Below are 18,086 nucleotides of genomic sequence, written 5' to 3'. Positions count from 1 at the left end.
GTTTCTCTGAAGTAATGTTTCCTATACCTTGATCCACAGCCCAGAAGAATTCCCTTTCACTTAATTCCCGATAAAGCTAATTTTAACAGCCATCCTCAAATATATTAGATTAGACATCTCAGCTGGTCCTGGCAGCTTATTTTCCAGCACGGACGGCTCTGGCCAAATTCCCACAGCTCCTCTATCCATTTCCCTAATTATCCCAGGGAAGTGATCGTCTGTGACAGCCCGTTTAAGCCGGACTCCTCTGCTCTCCGAGGGATCTGAAGGAATGCTTTGTGCGTTATCTACCTGTTCAAATAGAGCTTAAGACTGAAGGTATTTTTTTTTGTGTGTGTGTTGAACAGGTTTGTGGCCTGCCTCACTACAACCCTTCTCTCTCTCGCTCTCTCTCTCTCTCTTTCATATACTCTTGCACTCTGTCTGTTTTGGAGTTTTGCCGTAAACAGGAAACTACAGGGAACAATGCTCTCCTGAGGGAAGGGAAGGAGGGGAGTGGACAGCGAGTACGGGAGGGGGAGAAAGAGAGGGAAGAAGGAGGGATTTAGAGAGAGAGAGAGGGGGTCTGAAGGGGAGGTGGAGATGGAGCGGTGTGAGATGGAAAGAGAGCGGGGAATGGAGAGGAGGAGGAGGAGGAGGAGGTGCAGATGCCTTGGGGTTTGAGTTTCAGGCCTAACTGGAAATGTAATGGATATGGAATGTTAATCAGCTCTGAATGTTGTTATTGCTCAGTAATGAATGTCATTATTCCCGAAGCAAAGGGAACGATGACGACTCCTGAAACCCGGACCGTCACCCGCTCAAACTGACACTGCGGTCACCCCCCCACGGGGTGTGTCAGGGGAGTCTTGACCTAAATTAAACACCTCAGAACTGAACACTCTCCACACAAACTTGGATCTGAGACAGAGAGAGAGACAGAGAGATGGAAAGAAAGAGATTCTGTATTCTATAAGCAAGAGGCATAAAGGGGGGAAAGGAATGCCAGGAAGATGAGAGAGAGAGTGAGAGAGAGGATGAATGGGTGACAAAGAAGGATGGATATACAGGAGGGATGACCATAAACTAGAGAGGCAGGAGACAGGTATTGCAGTCAGGGGGAGGGTCAGGGAGTGAAGGATCTTTTGGAGTCAGTGAGGTGGGGCACCGTGGGGTCAGGGTTGGGGGGGGGGGGGGGCGCTACAGAAAGGAGCGTTTGAGGGGCATGTGGCCTCAACACTAAGGGTTTGGACAAGGCAGGGTTAAAAGGTTACGAAAGTTATTCTCTGCTGGAGAGTGAGGACGTGTGTGTGTGTGTGTGTGTGTGTGTGTGTGTGTGTGTCTGTGTGAGAGAGAGAGAGGAGGACGACAAGGGAGGGGATTTTGAAGAACTTTTTACCAGCCCTCCTCCAGGATTTCCCCATCGGAGGACCTCTCCTCTTTATTAGCACGCTGGTCCACTTCCTTGTGCTGTCTCCACATTATCTTCGAGTTAATCATCAACTGCAGACAGAAAAACTGGGGGCGGAGAGAGAGGGAGAGTGGCTGTAAATAAGAGCTGTCAATCATGCGTGTCTCCCTCCCACGTTTTTGGCATGGGTAGTCTTAGATCACACAAAGTGACAAGATCAAAGCAAACAAAAAGAAGAACTATTTTTCTCACATAATACTTCAGGGTCAAATGATGCCTTTCTCTACGGTCACATACGAGTTCGTGGATATATGGCGTCCGTTTATACCAAATGTAGAACATTTTTAGTGAATCTAACTGTTACATCTCTCTCTCTCCCTCCCTGTCCTTGTCTCTGTCAGACATACTCAGGGCTTTTCTGTGTGGTGATCAACCCATATAAAAACCTGCCTATCTACTCAGAGGAGATCATTGAGATGTATAAAGGCAAAAAGCGTCACGAGATGCCCCCACACATCTATGCTATTACGGACTCTGCCTACAGAAGCATGATGCAAGGTGAGTGTCCCGCCCCACACACACACACACACACACACACACACACACAGTCACGTCGTCAAAGTGTCTTTAGGACCTCATTGAGCTTCACTCTGTGAAATCTGTCCAGACAATCGTGGTTTTTTTTAAAAAAATTTTTTTATGGACTTTGACCGTGTCCGTTTTGTGCTCATTGTCACCGCGATGTTCAGACATGGCGTTAAGTCACGGTTTTGACAGAGTTTGAATCCTGTCTTGTGTTCAGTCTGTTAAACACCTAAACGTGCGCACGCACACGCCCACAGACACACACACACACACTCTCACAATCATAAATTCTGGCGCCAGTGCTTAATCTACAGCGTATTCAAAAAACCATTAGAATCAGCTCTCTCAAATCGGAATAATCATAGTCCCTCCCAACAGAAATGAACCATAGCGCAGTACTGACTCCTAGCCTTCTTTTTTTTCTTTTTTTCTTTTTCTTTTTTTTGGGCGGTGCGTCGTGTGTCACTGCTAACCCTCATTTTAGTAACGGCAGCTTTCCACAGCATTTAGCCTTGAGCTAGAGCCCGAAACCAAGCGACAAATCGAAGAACTCACCAACCAAAGAACCCTTTTTTTTCCCCCAGAATCCCCCTCAGGCCTGAATAAAGCCCACCTGGAAAGCTCCCCATCTCATAAAATGAGAGCTTGCCACTATAGCCGGGAGAATAGGAACAGAATGTATGTTTCAGAAGTCACCCTCCCCCCCCTCTTCCCCTCTTGGTTTCCCGTATTAGTTTTAATGTCAGTCAGCGTCTCCCATGTTGTCTCATTAGCCTCCATTGTTTAGGTCTTTTATTTCTCTATAACTCACTGCTTTGACTGATGCTTGTCGTGGATGACAGGGCTTTCTTTTTGTTTTGTTTTGTGTTTTTGTTTTTTTGGTTCAGACTTTATTCTGAGCCTGACTTAAAAAGCAGCGCCCTTTCCAGCTAACGGAATCCGGATATTGATTTCCTGTCTATGAGCAAATACACTTCCTCTTTCTGAGACAAAACTCTGCAGGCATGGGTGTGGGACAGAGTGAACAGTTTCATTATTTATTTTAATTTGCGTTGGTAATTGCCGGGCAATAGGTAACTTTCAGGTGACATAGCATTCTCTTGCATACAAAGCCTATATACTTTAACTGTAAAAACTTTGGACGTCTTGCAAAAAAAAACCCCTCTATACTACGTCTTCATATCTCTGATGTTTAGATTGGTTTTTGTTCTGTTTTTATCATCATCCTTATTGGCTCTTTCGTTTGTTTTGTCTCTTTCACAGATCGTGAAGATCAGTCTATTCTGTGCACGTGAGTCTGTGTGGAAATTCAATCACAACATCTTTACCACAGAATGTTTCCCCTTCAAGTTTAGATGCGAGTTCATTTCCGATGTTTGTTTGTTTATTTCTTTGTTTGTTTGTTTACTCTCAGAGGTGAGTCTGGAGCAGGGAAAACAGAGAACACCAAGAAGGTCATTCAGTATCTGGCGCACGTCGCCTCTTCTCACAAGACCAAGAAAGACCAGGTCAGCAACCCCTCTCCTCTGTTTTCTTTCTTTCTTTCTTTTTTTTTTCTTTTTTCTTCCCTTCTTCCATGGCCTCTACTTGCCTTTCCTTCTTTTCCCCCTCGCTTCTGTCTTTGTTTTTCTTTCCACCCCTCCTCCTCTGAACCGAACCTGTTCTTCTTTTTCACTGTTCCTTTCATCTTATCAGGTTCTTATCAGGTTCTGCTCCATTTTCCCATGTTCTTCAATCCATAATGACCATAAGGGACATGGATGTGTATGTGTGTGTGTGTGTGTGTGTGTGTGTGTGTGTGTGTGCGCGTGCGTGTGTGTGTGAGAGAGACATTTGTGTAAAAGCACTTTGTTACAGTTCTGGTACATTGTATTCTTTCCATACATCAGCAGCGTTCTAGCGAGATGGAGAGTATTTATGTCCCAGTCAAAAACCATTGCTTTGCCAGTGAACTCTTTGAAACCAAAACCAAACGGACGGCCAACATTGGCATTCGAAAGTAGCGTAGGAACACGTCAGTGAAGGAGAAGACATTTCAGAAATCTCAAGCTGCTACTGATAAGCCAAAAGTCTTTTTTTGTTTTTTTACTATAAATTACTCTTTTGGCATCCGTGGACTTCCTTTGCGACGTCACTGTCCTGATCTTGATTTTATTAAAGTGGCAAGTTGTGCTGCAGGTTTCCTTTGGTATTTGTAATTGTTCCCATATGAAACTACATCTGGATTAGCCTAACCAATTTCAAACTTGTGCGTTTGAATGTGTTCTAGCAGACCAAGGAACACACAACCAGATTCTTTTTTGGTAATTTAATCGCTTTTAAAATAGACGTTTTTTCCCCCTAGGCAATTCTGTGTGTTCCCTCCAAATTAATGAATTGAATACATATTTATCTCATGGTGAAATTTCATGAAAAGGGACAGTGAGTACGTTATGTTTTTACCAAAACATAATAGACCAGCCATTCCAGATATGCTGTTTAAATAGAAACTTGACGGATTCATTCCCGTCCAATCCCTTATGAGGAAAAAATGTGAATGCTAACATAGCAGTTGGTTTGAGGTTGTTTCTTTCTCTCCTAATCAACAGAACAGCGGCGTCCTGTCACATGTGAGTTACCCACCCGCCCCCCCCCTCTCTTTTCCCCCCATCCTCTCTCTCTCTCTCTCTCTCTGTTTTTATTATTTGTCATGGTCCAGTCCCTTGTCTTTTCTATTGCTGCTCAAACGTGCTATCTAGCGGGCTAGCTGGTCACGCAGAAGTGGTCACGTCCTGGGTGAGACTGGAAAAGGCAAACGTGTCAAATTCAGACAGACAAGAACGAGAACAGAAAAGAGGTGTGTGTGTGTGTGTGTGTGTGTGTTTGTTATTTCCACACATACATAGCATACATTTATAATAGAAATACCCTCTCTGTACACGTAGCTTGGCCCAGTTAGCGGCTGTCAGTTAGCGTTCTCAGTCTTGTCTGTTTGAATTGTATGTTCCGTTGTCGTCCTTAGCCTGTTTGTTCCTTTTGGGATTCAGGGATATGCTTGACTGTTGTGTTAATCAAAATTTGTGTGTGTGTGTGTGCGTGCGTGCGTACGTGCGTGTGTGTGTGTGCGCCTGCCGCGTGGCTGTTTGTTATATGTCTGTGTGATTGTTGTGTGATTACGCGTTTGTCCTGTGTTTACGCGTTGGCGTGTTTGTGTCTCTGCGCATATTTCCCAGTGTTCTTGTCCAGAAGTCTGCACCAAGTCCATCTCATTGGTCACGTTGGCTCTTGTTTCTCTGTCGAGACCAACTGTGTATTTCACTGACTCTGAACAAAAACACTCGCTTTGATGGATGTTTGGGTCGGGAGAGTGATCAGTCACGGTAAAGGAATGTATGGTTCATGAGAATATGGGGGGGGGGGGGGGGGGGGGGGGGTCTGGATTTTTCATAAGATTTAACCCTATATATGTTTCCAGCTTATACAATGTAAATGCTTTTAGACCTTGTTCAGTGCTTAATGTCTTTCTAAATTAAGTTGTTAGTATTTGTTGATGTAAAGAGTAAATTGTTGTGTTAGGAGGGGAGAATACTTTTGGGGGGGGGGGCGTTGTAGCGTTTTGCCCAATTTTATGGTGTTTATCTACAGTAGTGTTCACCGTGAAATGTTCAGTGCTGCTAGTAAAACCTATGGTTTTGTGTGTGTGTGTGTGTGTGTGTATGTATGTGTGTGTATGTGTGTTGCAAGGTTTTATGTAGATGAAGTTATATGGTCAGAATTTCTTAATGTCATCCAAGCATGGCTTAGATCAGCTTCGAGTGAAATGTCAGTCTAAATGGTATCTGGAGTTTTTTGGATGTTTTTAAGGGTATTTTTGGTTTGTGTGAGAATGTTATGCATGAGGTCAGGGGGTCAAACTGTCTGGACATATGAGAGGTGATGGGTCACGGGCTGTGTTTGTGTGCAGATACTAACATTGCACTGTTTGGGTTTTTATGTGTGTCTGTGTAACTTAAACTTTTAAACACCATGATCCCTGTTAAAATAAAGTAAGGTAAGAGTTGGGGTTTTATTACATATTGGTTTTTCTTTTGTATTCGCACAGTAGTGTTGATGGTTTTTTTTACTTTCAGCAAAACTTGACAGTGTTTCAGTGATTCTTATGAGCAGTATAGTATAAAATGTGAATGTCTTGCAATGTTTGACTTCTGTTTTACCTCAGTCATTATCTGTTAGAGCTGTTTGAAGATAAAAAGCTAGTGAACGTGTGATGGATTCATTAACTCAAACTAGTTAACGTGGCTGAAAGGCCTTGTGGGTGTGTGTATTGTTTTTGTCCAACAGGGGGAGCTAGAGAAGCAGTTGCTGCAGGCTAACCCAATCCTTGAGGCCTTTGGTAACGCCAAGACGGTGAAGAACGATAACTCCTCAAGATTCGTAAGACCTCTTTTTCACTCATTTCAGTATACGTTCATCCAACAGTATTGCTTTTAGGATGAAAATGAGTGTTGTTTTCTTTAAGTAACTGGCATCTCTTTTCTGCAGGGTAAATTCATTCGAATCAACTTCGACGTCAATGGCTACATCGTCGGTGCTAACATTGAGACCTGTATCCTTATAAAATGATTGTTGAGTTGTTATTAGGACAGTCATCTAATTCTAATTATGCTAATTTCCCCACTGGTAGTTACTCAAAGTTTGAGATATGTAGTAATAGGCTGTACTTGCGTTTCTATCTCACCTGCATAAATACAGCACCATATATGTTCTCTTAAGCTGTAGCCGTCCGTCATTACTGTAGACCATAGAGTCTTAAAATGGCTGCTGCTGCTAGAACCTTCCATGCTAGTCCTTGACTGCCTGACTGTTAGACCTGCTGGAGAAATCTCGTGCAATTCGCCAGGCCAAAGACGAGAGAACCTTCCATATTTTCTACTACCTGCTTACTGGAGCTGGAGACAAGAGGCGATGTGAGTCTATCAGGATTTGGATCTGATGGATCTACAAAAACTAGTTCTCTGGGGAATTTTTCCCTACCCGCCGTATATCACATATTTTATTTGTTTTGGTAACGCTGTAAAAAAAAAAAATATCTACCCAAACCCGAACGCTGAGGTTTACGTCCGTTTCTAAATCTGTATGACCGAAGAGAAATGCGTGTAGAAAATCGGCTGAGGTACAGAGCTCCAAATTCAGCATTGTTGAACTTTTTTTTTAGTCTCCCATTACAAATCAGCAATGTCTGAAAGACGTCTCTTCTCATAGCTGCATTTCCGTCCCCACCCTAACTGTGACTCTCAGCTTTTAGCTCTCTACCGTTTTGACTGTTCTTTATTTTTGCGTGTCTGTGTTGATTGATCTGTTTTTGTTTTTTTTTTTGTTTTGTTTTTTTTTTAGCTGAGCTATGCCTGGAGAACTACAACAACTACCGTTTCCTGTCCAATGGTAACGTGACCATCCCTGGCCAGCAGGACAAAGACCTCTTCGTTGAGACCATGGAGTCCATGAGGATCATGGGAATTCCCGAGGATGAGCAAACGGGTAAATAACTTGTCCTCTTTTGCTCAAAAATGCTTTGATGTGTGTGTGCGTTTTTTTTTTTTTTTTCCCTTTAAATTTTGCAGTTTGAATCATTTTTGCCCCTTATCAGTCATTGGAGAAGACATCTGAATACTTTTTGCATCTTACCTTGTTAAACTAAAGTGTGCGTTTGTTTGCTTGTTTGTTTGTAGGTCTTTTGAAGGTAGTGTCTGCAGTTCTTCAGCTTGGTAACATGACCTTTAAGAAGGAGCGTCACTCCGACCAGGCCTCCATGCCTGATGACACAGGTAATTGTTTATCGACCTGTTGGACCGCTTCACAAGCCTTTGTGAGTCACGCCAAAGCTATTTTCAGTCAATTAATTTGTCTTTCAAATATGTATTTGACTTTGACGATTCTATCATACGGCAGAGATTGACCTTAATTCAGCGATTAAAAAAAAAAACGCGTTATTTATCCGACTGCGACGATTTGCCCAGGAACGGAAGGCGCTTACAAGAAAAACAGCTTCGGTCGCTAAAAACCAAACTGGTTTTCTCTTCCCCCTTTCAGCTGCCCAGAAGGTATGCCATCTCATGGGCATGAACGTGACGGACTTCGCCCGCGCCATCCTGTCGCCCAGGATCAAAGTGGGCCGGGACTACGTGCAGAAGGCTCAGACCCAGGAGCAGGCGGAGTTCGCGGTGGAGGCTCTGGCCAAAGCCACGTACGAGAGGATGTTCCGGTGGCTCGTCATGCGCATCAACAAAGCCCTGGACAAGACCAAACGCCAGGGAGCCTCCTTCATCGGCATCCTGGACATCGCCGGGTTCGAGATCTTTGAGGTAAACAAGACTCTTGGGGGACAATGAAGCGCAAGAGGGGAAAGAGCTATGAGTGTAGATGTTTTTGAATTGGGTCCAAACCCTGTAAACTTGAGCCCTTTGGCAAGACGGAGCCTTTAAGGTTGTCAATTATGTATTTTTTAAATGCGGTATTTTTAGCTTTTTTTTTTTTTTTAACTGAACTCCTTTCCATTTCTCTCTCTTCCAGCTGAACTCGTTTGAGCAGTTGTGTATTAATTACACTAACGAGAAGCTGCAGCAGTTGTTCAATCACACCATGTTCATCCTGGAGCAGGAAGAGTACCAGCGCGAGGGCATCGAGTGGAGCTTCATCGATTTTGGCCTGGACCTGCAGCCCTGCATCGACCTCATTGAGAAGCCAGTGAGCTCCACCCCCCCTCCCTGCACATGAATTTCACACCAGCTCACCCTCAGCTGGTCTCACGCATTGACTCACACCATACATGCTCCTTGTTCAGTTCAGTTCTGTTCCAGTCCCTTTTGAAGTCTGGTCCTGGTTTTGCCGTTGGTCTGTAGACAAGTCTGAGTTGTGTCGTGACAAAGTCTTATGTTCAGTTTGTGATCCAAGTTCAATATTTCTTTCAGCAGTTTTTGTTCCAGTTCTGTTTACTTAACGTAGGTGTAGCCGCCCAGATGAGATTTATGTGTGTCGTAACTGAGGTCCACACTGGTTTCCTTCCACTGTTCTCCGCTTTTCGAATACTCAGCCCTTATGCTAAATACCTAGTTTTGTTTTTTGCTGTTCTAGGCCAATCCTCCGGGTATTCTGGCCTTGCTTGATGAAGAATGTTGGTTCCCCAAAGCTACAGACAAGAGCTTTGTGGAAAAGGTTCTCCAGGAGCAGGGAACACACCCCAAGTTCCACAAGCCCAAGAAACTGAAGGACGAAGCAGACTTCTGCATCATCCACTACGCCGGAAAGGTTTGTGCAAGTTCAGCTGCGTGGACTTCAAAGTCATTTGCTCTCAACAAAGACTCGGGGGTTTGACATTAATGGGTTTTCTGATTGGTTCTCTCTCGCTGTTTAGGTGGACTATAAAGCAGATGAATGGCTGATGAAGAACATGGACCCGCTGAATGACAACGTGGCCACTCTACTCAACCAATCAACTGACAAGTTTGTGTCCGAACTCTGGAAGGATGGTGAGTGATGAGCTTGTTTGGCGAAAGAAATCGCGATACCTTCTATGTCGCAGGTGAACCCGGTTGAGAGACTGCAGGACGGATTAGTTGCGTTTAAGGTTCTAAAGCAGGACCACGGTGAGGAGATACTTGCTGTCGATTCCGCAGGCAGAGCGGGTAGAGGAAAGGTGCGACCTTGTAATTTCCAGTGTCTTTGTTTGTGCAAAAAGGAAGAATCGCTGTCAACAACTTTTTTGTATAAGCTGTTCTCGAAACAGAGGATGTGTTTGTTTTGACTGTGTTTATAAAGCGGTCGCGTCGCGATCGAGAGGGTTTGGTTTCGATCCTGAATTTTCACGTCTCTCTCTCTCTCTCTCTCTCTCTCTCATCCTTTGTCTGGTACCTTTGACCCTCTGTCTTTTCCTTTGACTCTCCATCTGTGTTTTTTTTGTTCCTTCCCCTGGTCCTCTGTACGCACCGTTTTTGGTTTGTGCTCTCTCTCTTTCTTTATCTTTCTTTGTCTTTTTTTTTTTATGTTCATTTGTTTTTTCTCCGTTGGCTCTCAGAGGTTCAGAGTTGTCAGAGAGCCTATTTTTATCAGCGTTTTCCTTTCCTTCATATAGAGCCAGGTGACTTTTTTTTTTCTGTCTCTATCTCTCAAGCTGTCCATCTTTCCATAATCCTTCTCCCCTTCTCCATAATCCCGGTCACATTTAACCTTTGTTTGCCTTTTGAGCCCATCTCCTTCCTCAGTTCTTCCTGTTTAGTTATAGTCATGTCAAGGTTCAAACTAATTTGTGTCTTCCCTAACCTTGCCTAGCTTCAGCAGTCTGCGGTTGAGTCTGTGCTCTCTGCTATCTGGTTCTCCTTGTACTAAACTCTCTCCCTCTCTCCCTTTCTGTGAAATAGTGTGATTTGGGCCCCCTGGTGTTGGTCAAGGTTACTGCAGACTTGGGTATATATATATACTGCATGGGTTTCGTTTTATTATCACTAAACAGCTGCACAGAATCCTGTTCAAATTCACTATCAAGAACCCACATGCACTCATTTCAAACAGTACATATGTAGTCTTGCTGTGATATGTAAAGCATTTCGCAGTCACATATTTATGTCACACAACACACACGCACACACACACACACACACACACACACACACACTGCATCGCGTTGGTTCCATTGTGCTGTTTGTGCACCTGCATTGTGTGACATTCCTCTCATTCTCTCTCTCTCTCTCCCTCTCACTCCTCTTTCCTTCATTCGTCATTCCCTCTCTCCTTTCCATTCACTGCGTGGTGGTGTGGTTTGTCACCAGTGTTGACTTAGTTCTTATAGTCTTTTCGTTCTCTCCCTGTCTCTCTCTCTCTCCTGGAAAAAAAAAAAACAGGGGATGGGAAGACTGTGGGTAAACGTGTGTGCCTTTATCGTGTGAAGAGCTTGGCTGGGCAGAGCCGGCAACGTCGATGTCATATTGACACTCTCTCTCTCTTTCTCTCTCTCAGTGGACCGTATCGTGGGCCTGGATAAGGTGGCAGGCATGTCCGAGATGCCAGGAGCCTTTAAGACCCGTAAGGGAATGTTCCGGACCGTGGGTCAGCTCTATAAGGAGCAGCTCGCCAAACTCATGGCCACTCTGAGAAACACCAACCCCAACTTCGTCCGCTGTATCATCCCCAACCACGAGAAAAAGGTACCCCCCCAAAATCCCAGACTCTCCCCTTTCACTAACACCAACCACAACTCAACCTCAATGACTTGCCAACAGACAGCCTCGCAGTCAACCTCTCAAACTGAAGGATCAGGACATTTAACTCTAAATAGTTACTGAATTCAAACTCAGTAACTTATGTCCAGCAGTCATCATACTTTGGATCTGACTGCATTAGCCTGGTTAGGCTTGTTTTGCACCTTGTTTGTAATAATAGTAAGAATAAATTTGATTAACATATTTTGTGGTTAGCAGCCCAAAGTGCTTTACATATGTGTTAGGAAGTACAACACACGATGCAAATAGCGAAGGTTACACAGCAGTCGAAAGAGTCAGATACAGTCATAAAAACAGAGATGATAATGATTGATAAATTGAAGTTGTAGAAGTTACTAGAAATAGTTACTAGAAGTTACTAGAAGTTACTAGAAGCATGTAGATGAGACAGTTCTTGCTCATGGTTAGATATGTGGATCTGGTGTGGTGTTGATTTTGGACTCTGTTGTGTGTGTTTCTCCCAGGCGGGTAAACTGGACCCCCACCTGGTTCTGGAGCAGCTGAGATGTAACGGTGTCTTGGAGGGGATCCGTATCTGCAGACAGGGTTTCCCCAATCGTATCGTCTTCCAAGAGTTCAGGCAGAGGTACTGGACCTGAGCCCAGAACCAGGGTTCCCAAAACACAGACATCCTATTCAGCAGTAACTGTTCACTGAAAGACCGTAATTTTTCTTGTCGTGCTATGAGAAGGCAAACAAAGAATGAAAGTTTTGTTTTCTTTTTTTCTGGGGGGGGGGCGCAGAGGGGCTAATCTCCACAGTTTTCACAGTGGTCCTCATTCTGCTGAACGTAGTGTGTTAAAACACGTCCATGTCTGTTTTACACTCTCCACCATTCCTCCGAATTGAAGAAAAGCTAAAGTTTGTTTCCTCTTCTGTTTATTCTCCAGATATGAGATCCTCACCCCCAATGCCATCCCTAAGGGCTTCATGGATGGCAAACAGGCCTGTGTGCTCATGGTAAGGGAGAGTTTACTACATGTCTTTCTACATTTGTCCTGATGTTAACCATTGGGGCCGAGAGGCAGAGCTGACTGAAGTCCTGGACTCAGGAAGTATCTCTCCCTATATCTCTGCTATAGAATGTTCTACATTTTGCAGCTGTGCCAAAAAAGTTCTGAGCCTCCTTTTGTATGTTAAGGATCGTTCCTGCATGCGATGGAACTTAGGCATCTGTTGATTCTGGAACATTCTTCATGTATAACCTTCAACAAAGTCTCATTACCAATACTCTTCCACAGTATGAAGCAGTGCCCTTGATCTTGACGTACTAAAGTGGTATCTGTCCCTGTCTCTCAGATCAAGGCTCTGGAGTTGGACCCCAACCTGTACCGGATCGGTCAGAGCAAAGTGTTCTTCCGGGCCGGAGTCCTGGCCCATCTGGAGGAGGAGCGCGACATGAAGATCACTGACGTCATCATCAGCTTCCAGGCCTGGTGCCGTGGTTACGTCGCCCGAAAGTGAGCATCACCGACTTGCAGCCATCGAGTTCTAATTAAACCTACAATTTTAAACTAAATTGGTGAAAGTCAATGTTGTGAGGGAAAACACCTTTGTTTTTTTTGGTTTGGTTCTTTGGTTGAGGTAACAAACTGTTATCTTCTGGCACAGAATATCGTTTGTGCCTCCTGTGTGTACACTTATCGCTGTTATTACCCCTGACTCTGCTGCGTGGTTTGATTGACAGGGCGTTTGCTAAGCGACAGCAGCAGCTGACAGCCATGAGAGTGATCCAGAGGAACTGTGCCGCCTACCTGAAACTCCGGAACTGGCAGTGGTGGAGACTCTTCACTAAGGTATACAACCAAAACACTGAGAGAGAGTGAGAGAGAGAGAGAGAGAAGGAGCAAGGAATACTGTATATCACAAACATGCTCAAGTTTAGATGATCTAGAGAAACTGGAAGATGTGGCAAGCATCTGTTTGTGTGTGTGTAGTTTATGGTCCCCGTTTTTACGTGCGTGTACGATGTTGATATGTATACAATGTATGTAGCACAGGACCAAGAGAAATCTCCAAGAAAATAATTTGAGATTATAAAAATGAAAACTCAAAGCTAAAGGAGTTATCGGTAGATGATCTGTGTTAGGTCAGTCTCATCAGACATGTATCATGTGAATGTGTTTTATGTGAAGTTGCGTGATGTGTAAGATCTGACCCTCTCTCTCTGTGGGGTCGTGTGCAGGTGAAGCCGCTGCTGCAGGTGAGTCGTCAGGAGGAGGAGATGCAGGCCAAGGATGAGGAGCTGACGAAGGTGAAGGAGAAACAGCAGCTGGCTGAGCAGCAGCTCCAGGAGATGGAAACCAAGCAAGCACAGGTACAGGACCACACACACACACACACACACACTCTCATACATACATACACACACACACACACACACACACACACACTCTCATACATACACACACACACACACACACACACACACACACACACTCTCATACATACACACACACACACACACACTCTCATACATACACACACACTCTCATACATACATACATACACACACACACACACACACACACACACACACACACACACACACACACACACACTCTCATACATACATACACACACACACACACACACACACACACACACACACACACAGAGAATGTGGAGTTATTGTATCGTGTACTGTGTGGGGTCTGATTGCCTCAACCTCATTGTCAGCAGTGGATCACTAGTGTGTAATGATTGCCAGTGTCATTTATATAATAAGTCATTGCCTGATAGACAGAATCAGTTTTCTCCTCCAAGCGTTTGGCTTTGATTTTAATCTTCCTCATATTTGCCTCTAGGGCCTGAGCCATATCATCATTTGATGATGATTTACCTGTTAACTTATTTTATTGCACCGTTCTTCAGTCATGAAAATGAGCGCAGAACAAACTCCTGTTGACTGTAATGATCCGGCCATTGAAACCAAGGCTGAAACAAACACACAGAGGAGCCTAGAGACTTATTCACCTAGAGCTAGAGCTCCGTTAACGGACATCCAAGAGAGAACGTTAAGGACAAGCGCAGTCTCCCGAAGTCACCAACCGTTTCTCTCTCTCTCTCTGTCTCTCGTAGCTGAACGCTGAGAAGATGGCCCTGCAGGAGCAGCTCCAGGCAGAGATGGACCTGTGCGCTGAGGCCGACGAGATGAGGAACCGTCTGGTGGCCAAGAAGCAGGAGCTGGAGGAGATCCTCCACGACCTGGAGGCCCGGGTGGAGGAGGAGGAGGAGCGAGCCAACCAGCTGCAGGCCGAGAAGAAGAAGATGCAACAGAACATCACGGTGAGGGAGACCTGTTAGTTAGTCCGTCAGGCCTAGAGTTGGTTGAGCATTGTTTTGAAGTTGCCTGATACACAGGCATCCGTTATTGTGTGAAATATCCCCAGTCTTTTAAAGACGGATATTTTGCAAAAATGATTTTTTCCAATTCATTTACCAATGAAATGGAATTACCAACCACAAAAGAAGTCAGTGGTTTATATGGGTGACAAAATATTGAGGGAGCTGATGAAATGAAGAGGCGCTGACAGTTCCCTCTGCCTTATTTATGACATCAGAAACTGGTACTTCTGTTTCAGTCCCTGGAAATTACCAGTATTTCAGGCCTCTGTCGACCAGTTTTGACAGTGCCTCAAATTCTGTAGCAGAAACGCTTTTAACCACAGCTTTAACTCATAACAGTGACCAGGAGCATGCTGATTGGGTGAATTGTCCTCTCAGGCCTCTGCGATAGGTTGAATCATACAAGATCTGAATGTGACGACTCCTCTTTTTTTTTTGTCCTGTTCTCAGGATCTGGAGCAGCAGCTGGATGAGGAGGAGGCTGCAAGGCAGAAGCTCCAGCTGGAGAGGGTTACCATGGAGGCCAAACTGAAGAAGGTGGAGGAGGACGTGATGGTGCTTGACGACCAGAACAACAAACTCAACAAGGTTCGTCGCAGTAAACAACTTTGTCATGGTCATAGTAGTTGGGGTACGTGTGTGTGTTAAGGAGCATGACTGTAAACTGGCTGTTGGTTGGTTGGTCGGTCTTCTTATAGGAGAAGAAACTTCTGGAAGAGAGGATCTCCGAGTTCACCACCAACCTGGCCGAGGAGGAGGAGAAGTCCAAGAGTCTGCAGAAACTCAAGAACAAACACGAGGCAATGATCACTGACTTGGAGGGTAAGTGTATCATTGACAACATCCCAGAATGCCTCTGGAGGAGGTCACATAGTTCAGGCCATGTGGAGAACTTCCATGGCCCCATTTACAGACTTCATAGATCACATCATCTCCTTGTCATCTCCTTTTTGAGCACCTAATCTTCATATCATGTAGGAATGAGATCAAAGTGGCATCCAGTGTTCTGGTACTACTGGCTACTGTGCAATCTTTATGAACATTATAGAATTTGAAGAAAAGGAGTAAAGTAGAGTAAGGAAAGGAGTACCCGAACTGCTCCTTCTTACATTTTCATTTTGACCCCCAAACGCACTGAACTTTAAAACCCTCTCCTCTTTTCTTTTCTCCCCCAGACCGTCTGCGGAGAGAGGAGAAGATGAGGCAGGAGCTGGAGAAGAACAGGAGGAAGCTGGAGGGCGACTCCACCGAGCTCCACGACCAGATCGCCGAGCTGCAGGCCCAGATCGCTGAGCTCCGCGCCCAACTCGCCAAAAAAGAGGAGGAGCTCCAGGAGGCTCTGGCAAGGTCAGCCACACCTCCTTCCACGCATAAACCCGTTACTCCTGTCACTTTGTTTCGTAGCTGTATATTAGAGAAAATTAAGAGAACAGATTTTGCTTAATTAGTGTTGCACCTGTCCCTGGATCTGCCATTTCTCTGTTATCATGCTAACATTGTTCCTCTGGGGGAAATGAAATGAAATCTCACCCTCCCTGTTCTTGTTTGTTTGTTTGTTTGTTTGTTTTCAGGATTGAGGAGGAGGCAGCCCAGAAGAACCTGGCCCAGAAGAAGATCCGTGAGCTGGAGGCTCAGCTGTCGGAGCTTCAGGAGGATCTGGAGTTGGAGCGCGCCGCCCGCACCAAAGCGGAGAAACACCGCCGAGACCTGAGCGAGGAGCTAGAGGCTCTGAAGACTGAACTGGAAGACACACTGGACTCCACCGCCGCCCAACAGGAGCTCAGGTAACGGAAACAAAATGGACGCCCGATGTATCCGAGTCGCACCCAGTTTAATGTGGTGGCCATAGGAGGAAGGGAAACTATTGGTCTTTAGCTTAGAGTATGTAGCTGAGTGAAGGAGGTGCTAGGCTCCACCATCCACCCTGCACGTCCGTACAGTGCAGTCACAGAATTGAAAATAATGATTATCTTTGGCCCGTAACTGGAGAGAGAATGGAAACTGGTTTACTGAATGGAAAAAGCCGTGAAGTTGGTGTCATTTTGTCTCTTCATTGTCTTTGTTTCAGTTGGTTGGGGGGGGGGGGGTAGATGACCATCACTTTCTTCACTTTGTAGACCTGAAGAATGCAATAGAGAATAGCAGTCAAATGTTACAACACTTGCACTAATTGTGTGTGTGTGTGTGTGCGCATGTGCGTGAACCAGGGCTAAACGTGAGACAGAGGTAGCACATTTGAAGAAGACTCTGGACGATGAAGCCAAAGTTCATGAGCAGCAGTTGTTGGAGATGAGACAGAAGCACAGCCAGGCCTTCGACGAACTCAACGAACAACTGGAGCAGGCCAAGAGGGTAAAGAAAACAAGCAATCTCACACACACACACACACACACACACACACACACACACACGCACACTCTGATACGTTCTCGTACACATCTTCACCTTACACAGACATCAAGAGTCCCAATCTACTAATACTCATTTATGTTTTGTTCGCATACAGAAACTCGCTGTCAGCCACACAAATGGTCATTCTTGTATATGTGTACACGTCTCTAACCTGTCTGTCTTTCTCTCTCTACCCTTATCTTGTCTCTCTGTCTCCTGCCTGCCTGTCTGTCTGTGTTCGGTCGTGTAGAATAAGGTTTCAGTGGAGAAGACCAAGCAGGCTCTGGAGAGTGAGAGGAACGAGCTGCAGATTGAACTCCAGACGCTGATGCAGGGTAAAGGAGAGTCTGAGAACCGCAGGAAGAAAGCGGAGGCTCAGGTCCAGGAGCTGCAGGTCAAACACGCCGAGAGCGAGAGACAGCGCGTAGAACTGGCCGAAAGAGTGGCCAAGCTACAGGTGCGGACCTCGCCTTTTGCCCTCGCGGGGCGTAGCGCCCACTGGGCAGTCCCCACGCCGCTGAAATTATGACTTAACCTCATGTGTCTGTTTCCCTCTAATACGTTCTGTGTTACGAATGTTCTGTCCCCACTATAAGTTTTGATATTGATATGTCTTTCTAGTACCTATGTTACTCTGTAACTCTGTGTTACCCTGGTACCTATCTTTTTACATGAACTGACTGATTGACTTGTGTTAAGATCAGTTACAGTTAACTGACAGAGGAAACAGAGGGAAGGGTGTGTGAGGGTTAATCCGTGTCCGTCTCGTAACCAGGTGGAACTGGACAACGTGAACGGTCTGCTGAGCGAAGCAGAGGGCAAATCCATCAAAGTGTCGAAAGACTGCACCGCCGTGGAGTCTCAGCTCCAGGACGTACAGGTTAGAGAGAAAAAACTCATCATGTGTCAGGACGTACAGGTTAGAGAGAAAAAAAACTCATCATGTGTCAGGACGTACAGGTTAGAGAGAGAAAAAACTCATCATGTGTCAGGACGTACAGGTTAGAGAGAAAAAAAAACTCATCATGTGTCAGGACGTACAGGTTAGAGAGAAAAAAAACTCATCTTGTGTCAGGACGTACAGGTTAGAGAGAAAAAAGACTCATCGCGTGTCTGGCTGA

The 18,086-nt window shown here is 45.1% G+C and overlaps 1 protein-coding gene across 3 annotated transcripts in view; it reads left to right on the top strand.

Annotated features, from left to right (window-relative positions):
• Nucleotides 1–18,086, top strand: part of LOC115829568 (myosin-9) — a 36,175-nt gene that overhangs the window by 10,315 nt on the left and 7,774 nt on the right. Inside the window, exons 3-30 of one of the 3 annotated variants that reach the window (XM_030793703.1) lie at nt 1,792–1,948; nt 3,239–3,266; nt 3,390–3,503; nt 5,204–5,213; nt 6,296–6,388; nt 6,497–6,560; nt 6,823–6,921; nt 7,349–7,492; nt 7,684–7,779; nt 8,045–8,316; nt 8,525–8,698; nt 9,086–9,259; nt 9,366–9,480; nt 10,026–10,088; nt 10,964–11,151; nt 11,691–11,812; nt 12,117–12,186; nt 12,526–12,686; nt 12,914–13,022; nt 13,412–13,543; nt 14,308–14,514; nt 15,025–15,162; nt 15,273–15,396; nt 15,750–15,921; nt 16,146–16,358; nt 16,782–16,926; nt 17,216–17,422; nt 17,741–17,845. In XM_030793703.1, coding sequence (XP_030649563.1) covers nt 1,792–1,948; nt 3,239–3,266; nt 3,390–3,503; nt 5,204–5,213; nt 6,296–6,388; nt 6,497–6,560; nt 6,823–6,921; nt 7,349–7,492; nt 7,684–7,779; nt 8,045–8,316; nt 8,525–8,698; nt 9,086–9,259; nt 9,366–9,480; nt 10,026–10,088; nt 10,964–11,151; nt 11,691–11,812; nt 12,117–12,186; nt 12,526–12,686; nt 12,914–13,022; nt 13,412–13,543; nt 14,308–14,514; nt 15,025–15,162; nt 15,273–15,396; nt 15,750–15,921; nt 16,146–16,358; nt 16,782–16,926; nt 17,216–17,422; nt 17,741–17,845 — 3,696 coding nt within the window. Of the gene's footprint in view, nt 1–1,791; nt 1,949–3,238; nt 3,267–3,389; nt 3,504–4,563; nt 4,585–5,203; nt 5,214–6,295; nt 6,389–6,496; nt 6,561–6,822; nt 6,922–7,348; nt 7,493–7,683; nt 7,780–8,044; nt 8,317–8,524; nt 8,699–9,085; nt 9,260–9,365; nt 9,481–10,025; nt 10,089–10,963; nt 11,152–11,690; nt 11,813–12,116; nt 12,187–12,525; nt 12,687–12,913; nt 13,023–13,411; nt 13,544–14,307; nt 14,515–15,024; nt 15,163–15,272; nt 15,397–15,749; nt 15,922–16,145; nt 16,359–16,781; nt 16,927–17,215; nt 17,423–17,740; nt 17,846–18,086 lie in introns of all 3 variants that reach the window. The other 2 variants (XM_030793702.1, XM_030793704.1) reach the window with 2 other exon arrangements.

The sequence above is a fragment of the Chanos chanos genome, chromosome 16 (genome assembly GCF_902362185.1).
Source record: "Chanos chanos chromosome 16, fChaCha1.1, whole genome shotgun sequence".
Lineage (NCBI taxonomy): Eukaryota > Metazoa > Chordata > Actinopteri > Gonorynchiformes > Chanidae > Chanos > Chanos chanos.
The sequence above is the reverse complement of the archived record's forward strand: the minus strand, read 5'-3'. Positions and strand labels throughout refer to the sequence as shown.